The 23,178-nt window shown below is 34.6% G+C and overlaps 1 protein-coding gene across 2 annotated transcripts; it reads right to left on the reverse strand.

Moving 5' to 3' along the window:
* Positions 1–1,492: 1,492 nt before the first annotated feature.
* Positions 1,493–22,663, reverse strand: crc (cryptocephal). 2 transcript variants are annotated; one of them, XM_053750358.1, is made up of 5 exons: positions 22,503–22,663; positions 18,056–18,152; positions 17,676–17,797; positions 8,850–9,014; positions 1,493–2,725 (listed from the first exon to the last, which is right to left on the reverse strand). In XM_053750358.1, the coding sequence occupies exons 3-5, from the start codon at positions 17,776–17,778 to the stop codon at positions 1,974–1,976; spliced, it is 1,020 nt and encodes a 339-aa protein (XP_053606333.1). In that variant the 5' UTR covers positions 17,779–17,797; positions 18,056–18,152; positions 22,503–22,663; the 3' UTR covers positions 1,493–1,973. The 2 variants fall into 2 exon arrangements, with proteins under 2 accessions (XP_053606333.1, XP_053606334.1); XM_053750359.1 differs by lacking the exons at positions 17,676–17,797; positions 18,056–18,152; positions 22,503–22,663 and adding an exon at positions 9,360–9,501.
* Positions 22,664–23,178: the final 515 nt, after the last annotated feature.

A 23,178-nucleotide genomic window follows, 5' to 3' on the forward strand; every position in this document is an offset into this window, starting at 1 on the left:
ATACCTACTAAGCCGCATTCCAACAAGCAAAAAGTACTACACATGTTCGCATTTTTTTTACATTGACATCATCTTTACATTATGTACTGATAATAAATATTCATAATAAATAAAAAATGTACTATTACTTATTATTATTTTATAATTATAATTATGTAGGTATTTATATTTATTCACAACCAATACAGCCTAATACTATTTACAGTTTTTTTGGTGATTTTTTTTTACTTTTCTTTATTAGCTAACAAAAAGTAAAAAAAAAATACCAAAAAAACTAACTGAAAATAGTAAACATAAGACTGTGGAAAACTGATGTCCTATAGCTTATGCTAGGAACCAGCTTACGGGTTAACAGGGAGTTGTTAACGTATATAAGGCTTGGTCTGACATTAAATATGGATCTCTTTCTGTCAAGGTCTCCCTAGATCCAGGATGGGATGGGATTCATCCCATCCCATCCTGGATCTAGATAGATTTCTTGAATTTCCTTACCTGTAGTTTCATTGAAATTTGCGTAAAAAGACCTATCGCAGCGTGATACATTCCTAGCAAAAATGATTATAAATTTATAACAAAACCCCTCTGCAACGATCGATCTATCGAGAAACACTAACAAGAAAAACAAGACGCATTTGAATTTTTTATTGTCAATATTAAAGAATTTCTTAAATAACTAAACGCAAATAAAGTTAAATGAAACCGATGAACATGCCGCTACGTACCAGGTTTCTAATCCGCGTTTAATATTCAGCAATTACGCAACAGCCGTAGTGAATTGTGTTGTATGATCGAGGCCGGCTGATTTGCTGCAATTATAAAAATCCTTAAGAAACCTAGTATTTCTAATCAATTTCCATCAAACCAATGTGAAAATTATACCAAGATCTCTAAGAATAAGTTGCGTAAATTATAAAATACTTTTTATAAGAAGCTGCCGAATCTTAGTATAGTAGTATACCTTTATGTAGAAGCGCATAACACTTAATACAAAATGGTAGGAAGATTGTGACTAGGAGAGCAACGTCCGCAAACTCTTTGTCGTCCTTGTTACTATACTTTACTACCACCTATTTATACCCACACACTAGTTATCATCATACATCATGTTTATCAAACCCTTTCGACCGCCTGAAACCAACGCTACGAAGAGAAAGGAAAAACACCATTTTCTTATGTTTCTAAAGTTTGGCATTATGATTGTAAGCCGCTTAAGTAAAATCTTGTTCTTGCACTTCTTTTTTACTCATTAGCTTAAAATAAAACCTCATACAAAAGTAAAATGTTCTAGAGCAAAAAAAGTTAAATCTTCGTCTAATCAAATTATAATAGGACCTTGCTAAATCAGCCAGTCTTTTTGGTGTAAACAGCTTCCAGTAATTGGCCAGAATAAACAAACGCGTAAATACACGAATATTATGATGACGAAGTGAAAAACAAAGTATTTTTAACTATATAAAGAAAAGTGAGATAAAAACATTACAAAAAAAAAACATTATTCCGCCGTCGCAATCCATTTATTTGTAAAGAAAACATAACATTCCAGTAATTACATTGTAAAACAAATTTATTATTATTATTATCCCATGGCAAAATTTAAAAATACAATAAATGCTTCTCAAAAAGAACAAAATAAAAAAATATATATTTTCATTACAACAACTGCGACCTATCCTCTATATGATATGATGACATGATAATGAAATATGATGTAAGATGATGTGGCGCCACCTGTGATTGCTCTGAAGGTGTTATATATGGGTCCTTCGCCAAACATTGTGAGTACCAAAAGCTGCTCGATATATGATTCAATCTGCTCATCTTAACGATACGAACGACTTATTACTTAAAACAAAAATATAAAAAATCATCGTAATTTACTCCTTTTCTTTAAAAATCATTCTTTTAAAGCGCACTCCGTTTAGTGCGCGGTGAAAATTAAAAATCTTTCCCTGTAGGTGGCGGAGAACACGCATCTATTTGATAAGCCCTTTGGCCTTAAAGAGATCGCGCATGAGGCCCTTGATGTAGCGGATCTCACGCTGCAAATCGGAGCACTTTTCGCCGAGTTCGGTGTGGCGCTGGCGCAGGGCGCTCTCCTCGTTCAGGAGAACTTCGATTTCGGCCTTCTTTTTCTGACGATAGCGAGTAGCGGCGTTTTTATTCTGCTCCTTTTTGCGGGAACGGCGATCGTCAGAAGGTCGCGAGTATGGTTTAGATCGCGAAGAAGGAGCCGGCCAGTCCTCGTCGGTGGAGGACGAGCGAGGGGAGGAAGGGGGAGAGGAACGAGGGGACGCGTTCGAGCTGTCGACAAAGGGTGCGGGAGACGGGAGCTGAGCCGCGCGGTGGCGGACGAGATCTTCCACCGCCTGGAGGTCGCAGTCGTACTCCGCCAGAGAGGCGGCCACGGGCCAGGTGTGGGTTTGCGGTACGGGCAGCGCAGGCAGCGGCGGGGCGCACTGCGCTTGCTGTGCGTAGCTGAGCAGCAGCTGCGTGGCGGGCCCGGGCGGGCTCTGCGGCGGCGTCAAGTGCGTCAGCTCCACCGCGTCGTACACCGTCTCGAACTCCCGCAGCAGCTCCTCGGTAGGCTGAGGCGCGCCGTAAGCCGGGACCGGAATCGGAATGCTCAACGGCTGGGGCGGGAGTTCCACGCGCTCCGGAACCTGAGAGATATTCTCGAAAATGGGCAACTCTACCTTCTCCTCCAGCCAGTTCGAGAAGATGTTCTCTGTGAAAGAAGAAAATACATTTAATTTTTTTGTTTCTTATATAGCCTGTGAAATTCGATGTAAAAGCAAAATAATTTAATCACAGCGCATTACGACAACAACAAACAAAATAACAACAATTAATGTTGGTCAACTTTGACTGAAAAATCATACCTATCGTTTTCAATAATGAGTGTGCATGATCATTACTCGTGTTTAGCAGTATCGAAAGACGCTACTATAATTTTCGGAATAGCTTAAGTATCATTTGTTCCAATGTTTACTGTTGGTAAATTAAAGCATGTGTGCTATATATACTTGTCGAAACAATACAGCATAATTGCCATATAAATTAATTTGTTTAAAAATGAGTACCTAAACAGGAATAGAGCATGCCATTTTAGCGATAAAACTAACAACGTTATAGAATATTCATAACTCAAGACTCAGTCATACTGGAATTATAATTTTTTAAACCAGTTTGCTCTTTACATAACCTACGGGTTGTTCGAGCGTTTCCTAGAGAAGACATTAAAATGGATATTGTACGATGCAGATTTCGTTGCATATTCATGTGAACAATAGTGGACATTTATCGAGTACAAATAGCTGCAAAGTTGCGCACGAGGCGGCAAGCATCAGGCTCCCTGAACTAAATAAACAAAATCTCATGTTGCACGCAGTCGTTTACCGCCAATTGTTCAGCGCTTTGTCTTGACGTCTTAGTTAATTGCTATATTAATGGCAGATTAAATCGATTACTAACTACTGTTTACTTTGATAAAAATACAACTACCAAAGAATTTAATGATGATAGCAATATTTTTTTTATTATCGTGATAGCTTAATTAGATACTTCGTTATTGTATACCTATAAATAACTGCTACCACACTTAACACGTGCTTTATTACTTTTAGGAAGTTCAATTAATGTCATATCAGACCTAATATGACGCACATTCATGAAACAAAATGCTAAAGTCTGCAACTATCTGGTTGCAATTCTGCCTCAAATATATCATAAATACTATTTGGATATTTGAATAAGTTTCTGATTATTAACACAGAAACTATATGTTTAAAGTGTTTTGGCGCACATATTTCAGTAAATCAATTTAAAATATTCTTGTTTACAACGTCACGATCATTTCATATTTTTATTTTAAACTCATTGATGCATGTAAGTATCAATGTAATAGAGTTGACCGCCGAGCTTGTCCAAGAATCAATTGAAACTAATTGATCAGATTGGTGTCTCGTCTCGTAAATGCGACGGAGAAATTTTTCTTTCATTAGTATTCAATTATTTGAAGAATTTCGTCGATTTAGCGGAGTTAGCGGATAGGCGAGTGGTGGTAATGGTAGCGACAAGTATCAGTGAGGCGACACAAACTGCTGCATCGCCCTGACCCGCGATAAACTCGCAATCTCAGAGTTCGCTGCCTTTAACGCCCGCGCCTGCTATCAGACAGATTATAACGTTAAATCGCCTGCCTCATATTTCTTTTCTTGTTTTACTCAAACTGAGGTACTATTTATTTAAATAGTAACACATTTAGGCATTAACCATGTCGACATCAATGCCTTTGCCTTTAAAAGGTTATTCATGTCCCAATGTGGTTTAGTTTTTTATCTACCTTGCACGTGTGTAACTATTCCAATCAATATCTAAAAGGATTTCTAATAGGTCTATTTACTAATAACAACAAGTATAGTTATGATCAGTGCTGCAGATATTTATAATGCAGCGTTAAGGGAAACCTCCGTGCTTTAGTATCAAGATAATAAGAGAAAATTCCAAGTAATCAAATCAACAAAGTCTCTCCAATCTCAAAGACTGGTAAGGCTTATAGTAAGTAATATGTTGTTATCACGTAAAAGTTAACACAGCCGAAAACATGCAAAATGTATCAAACCTATATTAACAATGTGGAGCAAGATTCGAGCAGTTTCCCAAACAAAACTGGTTTGATAAATATATATATATTGTCCGTCACGAACGGACCTCGTGGCGATAACTGTTTGTCCTCTGTTGGAAAGGTACCGGCATATCTGTATCAACACACAGCCATGAAAAAGTGACCAATAAGTAGCTTTAATTATTGCCAGCCGAGGTCGGCTTGTGTGCGAACTGGTTTATCATTGACGGTGGCACAAGTGTTAAGAGCCAGTCCTCTAAATGAGAAGCCGATCAAACGTCAGAAGCGTTTATCAACAGGCAAGGAGATAAAGGCAACAAAACATTATTGATGTATGCCTAACTCATGAGTGTGGTAATTTTCAGTTTAAACTCATTTCACCACAATGCAAGAAAGGAAAAGCAATGAAAATTATACACATAACAAAAAAATTACTTATTTTAATCACTGTAAAATCCAAATTTATTGTGTACACGTTTAAACAAGATATGATAAGAAGCTCGTTAGGTTCGTTTATCAGAACCTGAGTATAAATTAGTATTCCTCCCTTCACTTTAGAAAATAGGATAAGTAGATATGAACTACATAAAGTTGTTTTTGAAACTTGATTATCTCACAACAGTGTTTTAAAATAGTGGAGACGTGGAAGTGTGGACATGGCCAACAAACAAGTTTGTTGCGCAGTAAATATTCGTTCCAGTTACAATCGCCGCCGCGTTCTCACTTCGACAGCTTGTTCCAACTGTATCCAACTATTTGTTCATTAGCAACAATATTACCTCTGTTTCAAGATCATTATAATAAATAACATTTTACAAATAGTTAACAGGAACTAGAGCATTCAGACCTTGAGCGCGCCTTTCTGCCAGAGTGACTTTCAATAAATCAAAACAAACAATGCCAACACAACCTACCAATACAGAGATCCGACATTGCCATCTCGAAGTCCGATTTTTATCAAGAATCAGCTTCACAAAACCACAATATGTTCGTATAATAGTCTTATAACTATAATACAGTGCTAGCGATAAATTGTTTTACACGATTATATGGGCAGTGGTATTCTATAAAATGTAATCCTCGTGGGGCGAGCTGTGGTCGTCGTGAAAAGTCCAGGTTGAATTAACCGCCTAACGTCTTTTGACAAGTTTCTGTGAGTTGAAAATAATTTCCTTGTTCCAAATGCAACGATAGTGGCACTTCATTCTAACGGCGTCCAGGCGGCGCATAGACTGCGGCAGACATAGGTTGCAGAAAGTGGGCGAACGCCCGGAACGTGCTTTTCGAATGGAATTTATTGTCACGGGTGACCACAAACAAACGACCACCTGTAATCGCGGCGCGCTTCGCGGTACTACTGAGCGGCGCGCGCGAGCGCAACATGCGCGCCACCCCGCTCCGTGCCCCGCGACACCCATTCAAACTTCATCTCCATAAAACAACTAAATGCATAACGCATTCATTATAGCACGCTCGCAAATATTGGAAAGTTCTCATTTTGGAAACCTTAATTATTGAATTTGGAAAGAATTCAAATACTTATGCCACTGCACAAATCGAGCTTTATTTTTTTATATTAAATTTTATGATACTACATTTCAAAAACGTCTTGCATGTTTTATCAAATCACCTACTTGTTCAGCACGAAATAAACGCTATATGACATAGTATTCATGCAAACTTCAGCAATTAATATCTACAGTACATTGTTGGTAAAACCAATTAATTCAATATTATTTACTATGAATTTATAAATTCAATATAGCTAGACAGTTGTACAATGAACAAAGTTGTATAGTTATTCCCTCGATTCTTAAATCACAATCTTAGAAATCACAATTCGGTATTCGTAACTTGGGCTTTCGACGTTTACGATTCAAATTGATTGTGATCTGAACTCGTTACTGCACCCACTAAATTCATTTACATTTAAAAATTAATTACATCCGATTGTTATTGTCTCAGAACACTGCGGCGATTGACCCTTGGAAAACTACACGCCGAGGAGATAACATCGAAAGGAAAAACAAAACATTCCGAACTTATTGTGTCCTCCGGCACCTTTTCGATATCATGCTCACAACGTGGCACTATGATAAGTATCATAAATCGTTTTTCAGGATGTGTATTATGACTTTTAGTACTGATAACAAAACGTCTGCAAATTATTACATGTTTTTGTTGACTTCTAAAAGTTTGTTAGTCTTAAATAGGAACGTAAGTAATTTTAAAGAATGATTCTTACAATACTTACAGATGATCAGATGTTAAATAAGTATAGCTGGCATAAAATAGATTAGCCCAAATGCAGCGATTTATTAAACTTTATATGTAAAACCACACGTAAAATTGGTGGGCCAGCCAACCAGGCATATGGTGGGCAAAATATGTAAGTAAGGGGACCTCATAAATAACGGAGCGGACCAGTAACCACCGCCAAATGAGTCATATTTTAAGTTAATATTTAATTTCACCGTTTTCCTGATGTTTCTCATCTCACGCAACACCTTGCAATTAAAATATTTGATCAAGAATAACTGGTAAATGTAAACAAATAGCTGCTGTAAAACAAGTGTTCCGTTTTGATAATTTACATTTAAATACATGACATGGTAACATGACAATCTGTGTGATTTTTTGCAAACATAGTTATCATTTGTCTAGGCACGAATATCAAACTTTCCTAATAAGGCTTCGTGAGTCAATTTGGCTTGAGAGTTCTACTTATAAAACAAATTTTACATTTTGAAAATTGCATATCGATGGATGCAAACTTCAAAAAAGTATCTGCATATTAGATCTTCCACGAATTCTTTGATAAATGCAATGGTTTTCTGCTATCTACTAATACCACGTAAAAACTGGAATCCAATTATCAAAAGTTGATCAACCCGACTACCAAGAGAACTAGTGCTACTCTAGACGGAAAAAATACTATTAATGTGAATTTAATTTTTTTAAAGCATATTTTTGAAGCCGTATAAATCTGTTTTATTTGATGGTGAGATAAGACTACACAGACTGGCAGACGCCGAGAAACCAACACTCACGTATTATTAGAACAACTTGCAATGCAACCATATCCTAACTAGTCCTCATTCCTAATATTATAAATGCGAAAATAAGTTTGTTACCTGTTAACGCTCTATCTACTCGACTAATCTTCTTAAATTTTTTTATACCTGTAGTTTGAAGTATGGAGAAGGACATAGAGTACCTTTTATCCCAGAAAAATAACTGTACTCGTTGAAAAGTTACGCGTGAGAAGCCGCGGGCAACAGATAGTAAAAAATATTTTAATATATTACTGCTTTAGAAACGTATATTACTGAAACGATAACTGACATTTCAAATTTGAGCATTTTATGAGACCCGAGGGACATGAAACTAAAACTGCATAGTCATTTAAACCGACAGAACTGACCTACTCAAAGTTTACAAGGAAATAACGTACTATCACAACGGCCAAGTTTGTCTTGGCAATATTAATTTTCAGGTGCGAAATGTTGAAAATAAGAGCATAGCTGAAAGATAAAAAGGAAAGTCGCACCCAAGAAGACAAAGACGGAAATGAATGCAAAATAAATTAACGTGTAATATTAAAATAGCTGCTGCAAGAATGAGGTAAATAACTATCAACAAGGGAGTGGTAATAAGTTTCATAGCTCGTCTTGAAACCAACATTAACGTCCTGTCCAATGTATGGGTTACCATTTCTTTACTTAGTGGGTGGCGTCACTGGCGAGTGAGGTCGCTTTGGATCACTATTATTATTTGGCTAACATAAAAGATCACATACATTCGGTATGCTAATTTGCCATCGGCCGAGAAGTTCCCAACTGGTGATAATCTTCCCTGGGGTGGCGAGCTCTAAATAGACTCCATGTTGGAATTGAGAGATGCCGAGCTAGGTGGAGCTAGGTGGATTTCACGACTAGTAAAATGTGATCTTGGGGTTATACGGTTCATCTTTTATGATGTCCGAACTGACCCAGCTTCTACACATCAGATATTTTAATGAGGCCAATACGTTATTTGTCAAAGAGCACATAATCTTGCTGCCAAAGTCGAACAGAAGAAGAAAACTAATGAGTGTAGAGAACTGCGTAGCATTTGCACGCCCACAATAATTTTCATATTATCACAAAGGTGAACTAGTAGACAATGCTTAGCATTAAGTTTAATGTTCCGAAGTTAACCTATAAGTGCTAGTAACGTAACATACCCTGTTTGCATTGGTTGTCGAGCTGCTGCAGGATGTCGTTGGCCAGCTCGGCGGGATTGGGCTTGGTGTCGGGCGGCGAGGGCGGGTACAGCGTGATGTGGTCATCCTGCAGCGCGAAGTGGCTCGCTTCCAGCTTCGGAGCGGCCTGGAGAGACTTGAGCAGATCTGGGGAATACATTACAATGTTAATAGGAGCTCTTTAATGTAGAATCATGCAAATACCGTGGGGCCTTGTATAACAAAATGAGGTAATTTGAAAAAAAAAATCTTTTCTAATCTAAAGATTTTGGAAGCTCTTGAATGTTCTTGGAAACTCTTGATTAATATTTTTTCTTTTATCTTCTTTAAGCATGTTGAAGTAAACGTTTCTGATGATCACGTATAGTTTCACCAAAATGATCCCACTTTTTAGAATGTTAGGTAAGAATTACGAAGCCTAAATTAGAATATAAATTCATCCGTGAGTCTACTTTTCCAAAAATTTAAACTATTTTATTGAATAAATCTTACTTTGAAAGAGTGACATCTGGAACTCTCTACACAGATCACACATTCCGCTACTTTTGTAACAACACATTTTTAACACAAAATAATTTTTAGTTATTCTTCAGTTTTTGCACAATTAAGATAATAATTTTAATTTTAATTATTGAGAAATAATTAGCACAGTTTATTGGAGTATCTCGGCGAGGCTTCAAGGTAATAAGCTTAGATAAGTAATGGACAAAATACAACGAAGAGACTGAAGACGTCAATATATATAGGAACGATAACCGCCGCACGATGTTACGTCAAAACAACGCCCAGATGTCGTGATGCTTTGAATCTTATGTGATAATGTCACAACAATAACTTCTGATAAAAATAACATCTCGGACCCTTGGTTTAATGGTCTTTTGAATACAGTAACTCTCATTGAAGAATTTAGGGATAACGTTTACAAGTTCTACAATCAAGTAAATTAAAGCCCATCTCAACCCTAAAAAATAATGTATTCATTTAGCCTTCCTATTTGTATCAAGGCAAGTTTGGGTACCAGCCCTTTTTGAAACGTTTTAAAACAAAACCACTTAATAGAAATCTTGTCTGTCGGTTATTAAGTGGCCACAAGTCCATGAGCAACCAATCTCCAACTCTGATATTCCTTGTCCGTTAAGCTTTAAACTCTTCTTATACAACGCGAATTTCACTTTTATGAGGTTCATTCCTTTTTCTTTTTTTTATATATTTGATTCGGTAACTGGCTAAACAACATATATTCTTGGAGCGGACAATGCATTTGATCTGTTTTGTGTCGTTCTAAATTATTCTTTTCTTCTTCTAAATTCCGACAACTAAACCTTTGTGGAATAAAATGTGTCCAACTTCTAAAGAACATTAGACGTTCACAGGCACTTTTTCCCGTCATATTTTAATCAAATAATATGTTTCAAAGCATTTCGGAACGATCAGTGCTGAGAAGAAACATCTAAAAAAGCTCAAATAAATACTGTTGGACCCTATCATGCCAGAAGGGCCATGAATGTTATAGAATTTTTAAGAACTTTAACTTTATGATTTAACTTATTTTTTCAATGAGTGATTTTTGTATTTCGTGAATCACTGCAATCTTTATGTAAAATTATTTAATGAAGAATATGAACCGAAATTAAGCGGTCTAAAAATAGTTTAAATCTGTATCTCTGGCTACTTAAAAGACTGTGATAAAATATTATTTTACATGGTTACGTTCCGTTTTGGTTGAGTTTGAACGAGATAATACTAGTTTTTATCCATTATAATTTAATTCCATTACGTATTTAAAGTCAATATTGATTTAAATGCTTATGTAAAGTTTGCAAAATCAAAAACCGTTTCATAATTCAGATACTGATAAATCTAATTACCAATTCTAAATTATTATTTCATTTTCATAATTTTTAAATCACTAAATGTTTTCCATTATAATATAAAAATCATTCTTCATAGTGTTACTTTTTATTTATTTAAAGAACTCCCAGGGCAGATAGAACTAATTTTGAACTAAATATATTATGTAACACATTCATAATTTTTCGAGCTATTTGATATAAGGCCAAAGAGTTCTATTTTAGTAGTTGCAAGTAACGCATTTTTCTATCCTATAATCCAAATAAAGTTCGCTTATTAGCTTATAAGGCAGACTGCACAAAGTAATAAATAAGAACAATATAAATACTAAACCCAACATAACTATCAAGTAAACTAGCACAGCCCTGATGTGGTTACTAAGTACAAACATGCCTATTGACCACCTATGTTCTTCAGCGTCTAAGGGAATACATCATGTGCGATAATAAGATATAATAAAGTTTAATGTCAAAACATATTTTCATTGGATACAAGATAAATTAAGGAAAACATCCAACTGTAGAAAACAGGTCCAGAAGACTGACAACTCAAAACAAATATGTTTTGAGCAAGACACCAACGTCATAATTTTATCTCTGCCAATAAACTATTATTCCATTGTGTCACACGCTCACCGAGTGATTATTATGACACACCCTCGTTTCAGCGTGGCAACTACAAATTATATATATTTAAACCTACATTTTGAGCAAATGACATACAAAATAAAAATAAGCCTTGCTTATTTCTAGCTACGTTGGAGAAGGTATTTCATCCAAAAATATTTTCCATTTAAACATGAATCTCAAGTACCGACTAGCTTTCTGTTTTAGGATTTGGCCATATTTAAAACAAAAGCATTACGATTTGGCAACTAAACAGTTTCGCCATGCCGTCTGCAGTTTTGGTACTGAAAAGTTTTAATAATATGGCATGGGCATCTTTTTATTTTTTTAAATATGAGTATATGAAAACCATTTGTTAGTTTACAATACCGTTTAAGAAATATTTACGTTTAAAAAAACTAAATGTCAAAGTCAAGTGTATCGACCTGATAAAATATATCTACAAATATAATTAATTCTATCATAGTTAAATTTTTATATGTTGTAGTGTAATAACAGTATTTTATAACACCATTAAGAAAATATTCGTTTAATCTAATTAAATTGAAAGACCGAAAGACAAAACTAAATTTCGCATTTATAATATTAGTGGCTGAAAATTATAAAAATTTACCAACTACTACATACATTTTCCTATTAGCTTATGTTATATTTAGAGTAGCAGCAGCTATAAATTTTAGTCAATATTGTTTCAAAACCTTATATACACGAGGTAAATGGTGTAGCTTTGTCAATTTTAATTAAACCATGTATATTTAAACTGTCGCGCCCACATGATAAAAATGAATATTTTATGTAATGATCATATCTCAAATTGGATGGAAATATACACATATTTGTAGGATAACATATCTATTTCAATATTGACCTACAGTTTTATCTGTCGCATGAGGTGAGTTCGTGGGGGGCTAGTCTTGAGAGAGTAACGTGTCTAATTAAGATTAATTATAATAAATTGTCTTTGACACGAGGACCGGATTGATAAACATATCCGTTCTTATACCCCCTTTATAAAGTTGGTTAATTATCACATGTTAAAATTTATAAAATGCGCATTTGCTATGAAATAAAACCAAATTAAAAAAGTTCTAGTATGTATAATGTATAAGTAATAAAAGAGAAAATTACTTCGAACTTAAAAGTCTGGACGTCTGGAGTTGCACAAAAAATAGGAAGGTTTCCCAGCAACGGTACATGAGAATAACTAGTTTATGCATCGAGATGGAAACACTTTGATATCCTGAATGCACGGATCTATTCTGGTCATACTATCGGAAAATTGCCATCAACGCAAATTCCAAAAATGAGCCTTGACATGCATTTGCCAACTAAGATAAAACAGAATATATTTTTATTTTTAAGTCCATACATTCCATAGTAAATATGGAAGGATGGTTTTATCAATCATAAGTAAACTCCGTCATAAATTTTGTAATGTTGGGTCCAATATATAGATTTAAAAGCTTAATTGTACTAACATGCAAACCAAATCGTGTGAAATATAACCTAATCTTAATTAGTAAATATTAATTCATAAAAATAAGATGTTTTTTAATGAATTAACTTAAAAACTGATTAAATACATAGCTTGATGATTATTTTACAGATCTAGTATCACTTATTTATACTTAATAGGGTAGATAAAGCCAAGAGTTGCAAAACTCGAGCATCACGTTTAGCAGCATAGTAGGACGAGATTCTGAATTAGTGACAATAATAAAAGGAATCTCCAAATTATAGGTCTTTACCTATTATGCTGTCTTAATGATACACGCACGGATCATGGCCCGTCTCTAATGACTTGCATGGCGACATGGGTCCAATGCAGTGAGGGCAGAGGCTTTATAAGATGTTTATTCAAATATGAGGAGGGACATCATTCAAAGTGTGACCACAAACATACCATAAGATGCAGCCAGAATGTTATGATTCTGGCACACTCATGATTATACATCAGAATGTGCACACAGAAGGACACTTTTAGGTGCAAAATGATTGAGATATTATGGTAAATAATTATGCTCTACTTTACATGTTTGCACAAAAATGAATTATGGAATAAACTGACCTACAATAATACGTTGGATGAATGAGTAGCGGAGAGCTCGCTGGACTATGTCTTGACAACTTTATTAGAGAAATATTTACGGTCGATTATCGCGTACTACCCTTTCACAAAGCGTCAACTAAGAAGACCTCAGCAAAGGATTAAGAAGATTCAAGAAAATATTTGCATTCCACAATCATCAAAAGTCTGCCTGATACATAATTAGAATAGCCCAGTTTTCGATTTACGCTTTTTCCGTTCAATAACGCGTAAAGGTTCTAGATGAAAAATTCTATATTAAATATTCGGGTCTTTAAAAAATTGGCTTTCAAATAGAGATGAATGTGATTGTTTTTCCCTTATATCTCTATTATCGATTTTCGCTTTTTCGCTTTTTAGTTATGGCATATTTAGACCATAGGATCTGACACATAATAGCCAGTTGATAAATTAAAATGACAGTACCTATATGACATTGTGTATTGTCTGAGTACTTAGTAATATTGATATAAAGACGATCTAGATGCGTAGTATTTTTGATATATGTACTTTGTGTTACTTAGCCATTCTGATATCTTTACCTTCTGATACTAACCTAGCTACATTCGTTTAATTTGATCAGTCAGGCGAAATAGTTTGGCCATGAGGAAGAAGGGAGACAGACAGAGTGACCAAAGATTATATTTAATTTTGCCACATGCTAGCGAATTTATAATAGTAATATATTTTTAATATATATTTAGGGAAAATCACACAGATTGAGTAAACCTCAAAGTAAGTTCGAGACTTGTATTATGAGATACTAAATCAATGATACTGTTTTACTACATTTACATACAGATAAGGAGCCAAGACTTGGAAAATCTCTATTACATTATTCTATTCGCCTATCATTAGGCTTTATTGGATTTGTCCAGTTTGGATTGATCCAGATCACTCCGAAATAGATAATTTTCCATTTTGACCTGGCCGGATTCCACAGGTATTTTTATTCTATCTATTTTCATTAATTTGCGTTTGAAGTGAAAAATTTTAGTTTTCTCTACAATGTATTTTTATAATTATAAATAAAATAATAATAACAATTAATAAGAATAATAAAGGACTTTGGGAAATCTGAATAGGATTCCCCAACATTCTTCAATATCTACTAATAAAGTGTACTAAATACTGAAGTGGGTAATTATTCAAAACTCTGACTATCAAATGATTCCGAATCTGAATGTTATGATTTATATTTTTAAAACCTTACATCATCTAGTGTCTACCAGCAGGTTGACAAAAACAGATAAATATGGCATATGATAAAAAGCATAAAACAGGAAAATTGTTTAAATCATTTTGATATGCGTCGATAAGACGGACTGGAGATTGTCAAGCTCCATGTTATAAGATAAACTAAATTAATACAACCAATCAAAACAGCACTTTTCTTGCTTCCAAACATTGTGATTCATATGTTTTAAAATTACAGCATCTATGCCAGCAAGATGGCTTAAACAGATTTATTATGGCAAATGAAATTTATTATCCATATTTTCATACTAATATTATAAAGAGAAAAGATTTGTATTTTTTTGTAACGGGTAAACTTGAAAGCTACTCGACCGATTTGATGAAATTTGGCACAGGGACAGACAAAACAACCAGAAGTGGCATAGGTCAAATTTGAAAATTTGTATGAAAACATGTTTTGTACTTGTAAAATGTTTTTATACTTTAATCCTTACATATTATAAAACAAAATCCTCTGCCGCGTCTGTCTGTTTGTTCACGATAAACTCAAAAACGACTGCACGGATTTTCATGCGGTTTTCACCCTATATAGTGATTCCTGAAGAAGATTTAGGAGTATAATTTATTATGTTTTTACCCGAGCGAAGTCGGGACGGGTAGTATAAAATAATACACATAAGTACAAACATACACTTCACAAAAAAAAGTTTTTATAAAGTATATGTTTCAAGACCCGTGTCGCAAAGCGAATCAAGCCTATTAAACTCGAGATATAACGAAATTAAATCTCTTACAGCTAGTGATTTACTATTGTCCTGTTACCTACAGCTGATGAAGATGTTAACACAAATAGGCAATAAAAACTCCACTTAATCCCACATTTGCTTTGTATACTGTGTTCTGGTATACTAACTGATGGTATACTGTGTTCTAGTATACTAACCGATGATTAAATTAAACTATTTGACAATATAAGCTTAGGTGGCCTGGAATATGCACATTCGGATATTCAATAGCCGTCGATGGCATTGCCATAGCACATGTAATTCAACAAACAAAATTCAGGTTTCTACAAACTTACTAATTATACACCATACATTTTTAATTATGCCAAAAAATTAAAGACCCCTTAATTTATTACATTATAATTAATACATGTGAGTAAACAAAATTTAATATTATCGTTTATCACCAAATGAGGTTTGCATTTATACCAAAATACCAATGAATTTATGGACGTAGTTTGAAACTCCAATTATTCCAATTTATACCTAGTTTATCGTGTTCTCTCGCTCTCGGGTGCAATGACCCTGGCATAGGCAAAAAAAAAATTGCCAGATTTTATCAATGAAAATAGACTTTGTGTGAACCGCTGCACTGAACCTACCTTTACTATGAAGCGTAGTAGTCAGGTGGCATACTCTGTATTATAACCAATGATTATAGATTTTTCGGATGAATTTTGGATTTCGATTTTTTGTTTTGACTATAATTAAAAATATATATGGTGTATATTAAATTTTATTATACTGTTCAAAAAATTTCCTTTGCTTGGAAATACAAATATTTATTTGCAACATACATGATGTTGAAAAATAAAATCATTCAGACTAAACTCCACTAGGTACATGAATGAAATGGAAATTACCCCAAGTCTTTTAATAAACCCCGTAGATTTTGAGTAGTGATATAGTCTTTATATAGGAGTAGAGTTATTTCATAATTATCTATGAGCAATTATGATATGTGATAATTATTATATTTTAGGTTAATAATGCAGCAGCAGCGTGTACTGTTTTAAACATTTGTCTCGAAAGAAAGAGGCTTAAGAGAGAGGCGGTCCTATGCGATTAGATTAGACACTTAAAACCAAAATCAACAATGGAATTGCAAAATATTGTACACAATAACAAGAAAATCCAGAATCGTATTTCAAGCACTACTAATACAAGTCAAGGTACGCAAAGTCGCATCAAACTACTATAACCTAAAATAAACACTATTTTATTGAAAGCTTTTATTTAACTTGCAATGTATGTATGTATGTTTGTTTGTTTGGGTGGAATCTTGCTACTCAATTTTGAAGCAGATATCTTCAACCGATTGAGCTGAAATTTTGTATACACGTTTAGATTAGATGACAATACACGATAAGCTGTGACGTGACATGGCGGACCATCCAAGATGGCGGAATAGTTATTTTTTATGCACTTGTACAATATGGGTATCAAATGAAAGGGTTTGTTGAAAGTCGAAAAATAATGTGATGTCATTCTATTTATATAGATTTAGAAACCAATTCAGCGATAACTAAAAATTAAAAAATAAATTAAGAGAAAAAACTTTTTAAATCTTTTATTTAAATGCTCCAAAAAGGAGAAAATAAAATTTCCTTTCAAATTTAAACTATCAACTTATAAGCTCATTATACGCAATTCATATGACTATAAAAGCGTGTCGCTAGGTTTGCGTAAGCAACTATATTTTACTCAATTTAATAGGTAAGTAAACCTCGTAACAAGCTTTTATGGTCATATAAATTGTGTGTAATGAGGTTATAAGTTGATAGTTAAAATTTTAAAGGAAATTTTATTTTCTTCTTTTTGGAGCATTTAAATAAAACCTTTTTTAAAGTTTTTTTCGTTTAATTTATTTCATCTGATCTTACAAAAAATTTAAACGTCAAGGTCCGTTTGCTGAATATTGCGTTATTATATTTATGTGTTGTCTGTATGCCTAACAAGAGGAGAACTGATTATTTGGTTTGAGAATGCTATAAGCCAAGTCAATAAAAAAGCGTTTTTATTGGGCGGTTGTAGCAAGCTGTCACACTTGCACATCATCGGACAATGCACACTCTAACTTATTCAGCCTCCGTGTTTTTTTTTTCTTGGCAATGATATAATCGTGATATCATGAACTGAAACCAGTCGGCCAATTTTCAGAACATGGAAATTTAAGAAAAACTTATTTATTTTAATTCAAAAGCTGACGTTTTTTTATCGTCGAAGAGTACATATATCCAACGGAAGAACTTTATGAACAAACCGTCATCATTGAAGATGTCGTAATCGAGCAGCTTGGCACATTCTTCATTAGTAAGCAGGCCATTGGCCGAAGCCAACGACTGGTCCCATAGGCTTGCACTCATTGTTGATGTTGTTGATATTCTGAAATCATTTACAATAGCGAATAAGCCAGACATACAAAATACGTGAGGCAAAGGTGCAATGACCTGATAATTCCGTATAGATAACGCATTACTTTTGTTTAGTAACGTTCTATCATCTTTTATATATAGAATGTCCACAACATAAAATTCATTAATAAAAAAATATATAAAAAGTTGAACACTGATCTGATATGAAGCATAATTATGTATGTATGTATAAACAATTTGTGCTGACATTAAGTCTGTGAATACGTACCAAGGGTATAGGTACAAGCCGGCTGAGATCAGAGTCCAAAAGTGATGATGATAGTGGTCGAGGGACGATGTAGTCCGGTGAGGGCGCCATCTTGGCTCTGGAAATAAATATTTTTTTAAATTAATAAAACCCAACATATTGACATTATTGGTAAAGACACAACAAATCTACTAATAATTTACTACCTACTAGTATATCTACTCTTTTATGTATTACTAGCTGCGCCCCGGGGCTTCGCTCCTGTAAGAATTTCGGGATAAAAAGTACCCCATGTGTTATTCTAGGTTATATTCTGTGTACCAAATTTCATAACAATCCGTCCAGTAGATTTTGCATTTAGCACAAACTTTTGCATTTATAACATTAGTAGGAAGTAGAATATTCTTTATTCTGTCCGGCCATATAATATAAATATATTTGGACAAATCACACAAATTGAGCTAGCCCCAAAGTTCGAGACTTGTGTTATGGGATACTAACTCAACGATACTATATTTTATAACAAATACATATATAGATTAACATCCAAAACCCGGGCCAAGCAGAAAAAGATCATTTTCCATTATGACCCGACCGGGGACCCGGGTCCTCTCGGTTCAGTGGCAAGAACTTTACCACTGCGCCACCGAGGTCGTCATATACCTAATGCTGGTCTAATAAAATGAAAGTCCTTATTAGATTCGTAGTAGCATTCGTAACAAAAAGAAACACCGATGCGTGTCATTCATTACTTAGAATTGTTTTTTTTTTGTTTTTTTTTGGCTGGGTATATTAAACGAACTGATTGCAAAAAAATACGAGATACATTTAGCACACACAAGCAATAATACTCATCAGGTACCTCTTCTAACTTCATAGTTCGAAATAAAAAATTAACTAATAATATTAACTAATGTAACATAACGTCGAGCCATAAGCACATAGGTATATTTTTATGCCTCAATTACCAGGATAGCAAAGGCGAATTATCCTGGTAATTGAAATGCATATAGATATAAAAAGAGGACTAGAATTTTAAACTTTAAGTACAAGGGAAAAAGAGGAAATTGTAGCTGAACTATCACGCAATTCCTTTCAGTATACGTTACAATACAAATTATACCGTATAGCTCACAGTTAATCAATATCAATTAAAGTCATGCATGTAGCACGTGCCGCACTTCCGAGGGAGATAATTTTTCTGAAGATATACTAAGTATTTTCTTTATCATATATACATTTTAACAATTTTCTATCTGCTCCTCAGACCTCTTCCGTGGGAAATTTGGGATAAAATGAGTACCTACTTTAGTGTACTTTAGGTGCTTTTTCAGGTTCTATTATATTCTATTCAATTTTATCGTCCGCCATAGTTACCATATGATATGATGACCATTAGGCCACGGAGGTCGTCAAAACAAATGGTTTTGTTTGTAGTATCAACTATAGATTAGGGATATACATATTTGCACAAAAATATTTTCATTTTCATAGTGTTTGAAATAATAGGACATTTTCACAATATGACTTATATTGTGAAAATGTCCTATTATTTCGGAAGAAGAACAGATACATAATAAATATTACTAATATTTATTTAAAGCACGTCTTATAATGAAACACCATTTATCGTATACATGTTTGCATAATAGTGCTGTGTCGTCAACATGGTCATTGAAACCCAATAGAACGTGCAATCCAATTGCAAAACATTAGGTAGGTACATCAACTTGCCACTCTCTACTGCTACAAGCATTCTTGTCGCAACTAAGCAGCAGTAAAATATTTGGCGCTTTAGCGATGGCGCGATTAATCAGACCTACATACCTACTCGAACTTTTTGTTATCCACATTCATATTTCGGGGTTTCAGATTTATTTCTTTACAAAAGAGCTGTTAAATGTTGTTTTTTGATAAATTCCATGATACTGCGAACATGCAAAAACGATCATAATTTTTGGTGTTGTTCCCTTACAAGTTAAAAGTTTTATTTTATTCACAGCAGAAAGAAACCACAGAAAAAAAGAAGTTCTTCAGCGTACATATATGTTATAATTTTTAACTAAAAAGGACAGACGAACGGACATGCGGACAACGTAGGGATCCTATAAAATGTTTTGTTTTTAGGATTTCGTACTTAAAAAGTAAAAACGGAACCCTTATAGAATCACTTCGTTGTCCGTCCGTCCATCTGTCTGTCTGTCCGTCTGTCAAGACACTTTTTCTCAGGAACGCGTAAAGGTATCAAGTTGAAATTTATACCAAATACCCAGGTCTATGGTCTCTTTAAACTGGGAAAAAATCAAACTTATACGTTAACGCGATCAAAAAATATATGACCGTTTATGTTGCATATTTTGCGATTTCATAATGGTATCAAAACCCATAGGGTACTTCCCGTAGACCAAGAATCATGAAATTTAGCAAAAAGTACCGTACTGATATAAGAAAAAATCTGAAAATTGGTAATTTATATATAAAAGTTACATCACAGAAAAAACTTATGTTTGTAATTTATTCCATACAAAATGAGTGCCTTTTGCGATTTCACATAGGAATCAAAACCTATAGGATACTTCCCGATGACCTAGAATCAAGAAATTTGGGATAAAGCATACTAAAGGCATACTATGCTGATATAGGAAAAATCCAAAAAAGTTATAGGTATTTGTAATTAGTTTCGTACAAAATAAGTGCATACGCCCGCGAATCTTCAAAATTGTGTATGGAACCCTCGGTGCGCGAGTCTAACTCGCACTTGACCGGTTTTTTTTTACCTTTACACATCCTAAAAATTGAGAAAATACAACTAACAAATACAATTTTTATCCCATAGTAGACCAAAATGGTAAAACGATTGAGTGCCAATCCGGTTATCACGCTTAGCGCCTAAAATTTGGTTGGACCTCGGTCTATCATTAATTACTAATAGGTGTTTTGATGAATGATTAGCGATTGGTAAAAGAAATTTCGACCCAAAATAAGACCCTCCTTTTACGGCAGTGAATAGTGGCCAGTGCTTGAGCAACACAAAAAAGAGTTGCGGTCACGGAAATGATAATACTGCGCTCACGTGGCTCGACCTTCACGTCCGTGACATTGCAGACAAGCTCCAGGAGTGCCCTGGAGCTTCTACTAAGCAAATTACGTAGGAAATAAATGTTTGACTATCCGCTTCCGCCTGGCCCTAGCAGGAGAAAGCCCAATAAGTGCTGGCTTGTTGTCAAGGATTGTATACCAATGGGCTGACAACTAAGAATGCCAGAGACCGTGCAAAGTGGATGAAATAAAGTAGGAAAGTGAATCCTGGACTCTTGACAATCTCTGGCTGAGGAAAAAACCAGAAAAATGTTCTGAGGGGAGAACAAATTAAATAAAAGTGTGTGTGTGTATTATACTGGTTACAACTAACATACTGTTACATTACAACTACAGGTAAAAAAACATTGTGCAATAGGTATGACTGGTATTACTATACCAGGAAACATTATTTAGGTATAAGTCTAATAATAAGATTATTAGTATTTCATCAAATGTCAAGTCAGGCAATCTTTGCTTATTATAATCACAGTATAATAAAGAGACTATGATATAAGTTTTGTTTTAAGTGTAGGTTACAGTTTATATGCATCGTTTTTGTTATAAAACAGTTTGTTGCTTGCTTTGTTTTGGTTATTTATTTATTATTCTTTACTTTTGGAGACACCAGTGCTAGCACCAGATAAGTGATCAGTCCTCTTATAATGGGACCATTTGACCCAATTTGTTTAGGTTGTGTGACTAACAAATCTAGCCTACCAATTGTGAAAACAAAGTTCTCTTTTGAGTAATGTTCCTTTTACTGTCCAGAATCTTAGTGCAACCCCTGGTGATTGACATTGGCCTCTAGTAACAGATACTTCTGTATATTTTGATGAAAATTCTGTGATGTTATGTAATTTTTCATGTAATACAACAACATAATATACACAGACACACATCTGTCATGTGGGGGTAACCTGATAGTAACAAGAATGATGATAATAATATCAAGACAAGATATAACCTATCAACTAGATAAAAAATATCAATGAAATGTATTGTTGTTCCTGCTATGGTACATAACTGATATGTGTAAGTCATTTATAGAAAATAAGTATATTGTATTTAAAGCTCAGAATCTACATCAGAAAGTGTATAACCTAAACCTAAACTACTAACTACTAACCTAAAAAAAACATGACGAAAATGAATCAAAAAGGACATGGATTACTATTTATACAAAAAAAAACCTATAATTACGTATAGTATCGTCATATTAACATAATAGGAAATTTCTAAACATCATTCGGCCCAAGACTGAGTGAAAGCTAGGTAGGTAGGTACGTAGTAATCGCAGTCATGAATAAAGGAAGGAATGCGACGCCAAACGCCATAAAGTTCAAAATCTTAATTTGACATGAAATGATGAAGGAATATTATTACTTACAGCATTTTGAGTACGGGTGTGAAGGCACACGCGGGTGTGCAAATGTTTTGGAACTAGAAACCCATCCTGAACGCAATAATAGCACGAGAAAAACAAATACACGTCTATTAGCTGTGAAACATTGATGAGTAAGAAAGGGAGGGTACGGGCGGGGAGAAACTTCCCGCAAGCTGCCAACCTGCAAACAATAAATTGTCATTTTGACATCATTTGTCATTGTCACATTTGTTTGAGCATGCAATACCTGCATTACGACTTTACGACGTGGTGCAGGTAGGTAAATTTAGTCATACTGGACTGGTATGTACGTACCATGTATTTTATCCTCCAAGAAAACGTTACTACGGACGAGTGTAACCAAATGAGAGATTTCCATACCATAATATGGCCCAATCCGACTAATCTCATACAAAATGGCAGATTGGACCGGTGGGCACGTGATATGAGATAAAAGATATCAGCACTCTGTCTCATTTCTTTTCTACAAGCACATCTCTTTCTTGTATGAGCGAAATGCAAAATATTTCGGGGTCGAGCTTTCTCTGTCTACTGACGACGGGCTAGTGCATGCATGGAGAGTATTACTGCGCATTTATCCCGCCAGAGTGCAGCACTCTATGTTAGGTAAACAAAAGCATTGCCGCCTTTGCGAAGTTGATGAAAACGTTTATTTTAC

Source organism: Plodia interpunctella, chromosome 10, assembly GCF_027563975.2.
Source record: "Plodia interpunctella isolate USDA-ARS_2022_Savannah chromosome 10, ilPloInte3.2, whole genome shotgun sequence".
Classification (NCBI taxonomy): Eukaryota; Metazoa; Arthropoda; class Insecta; order Lepidoptera; family Pyralidae; genus Plodia; species Plodia interpunctella.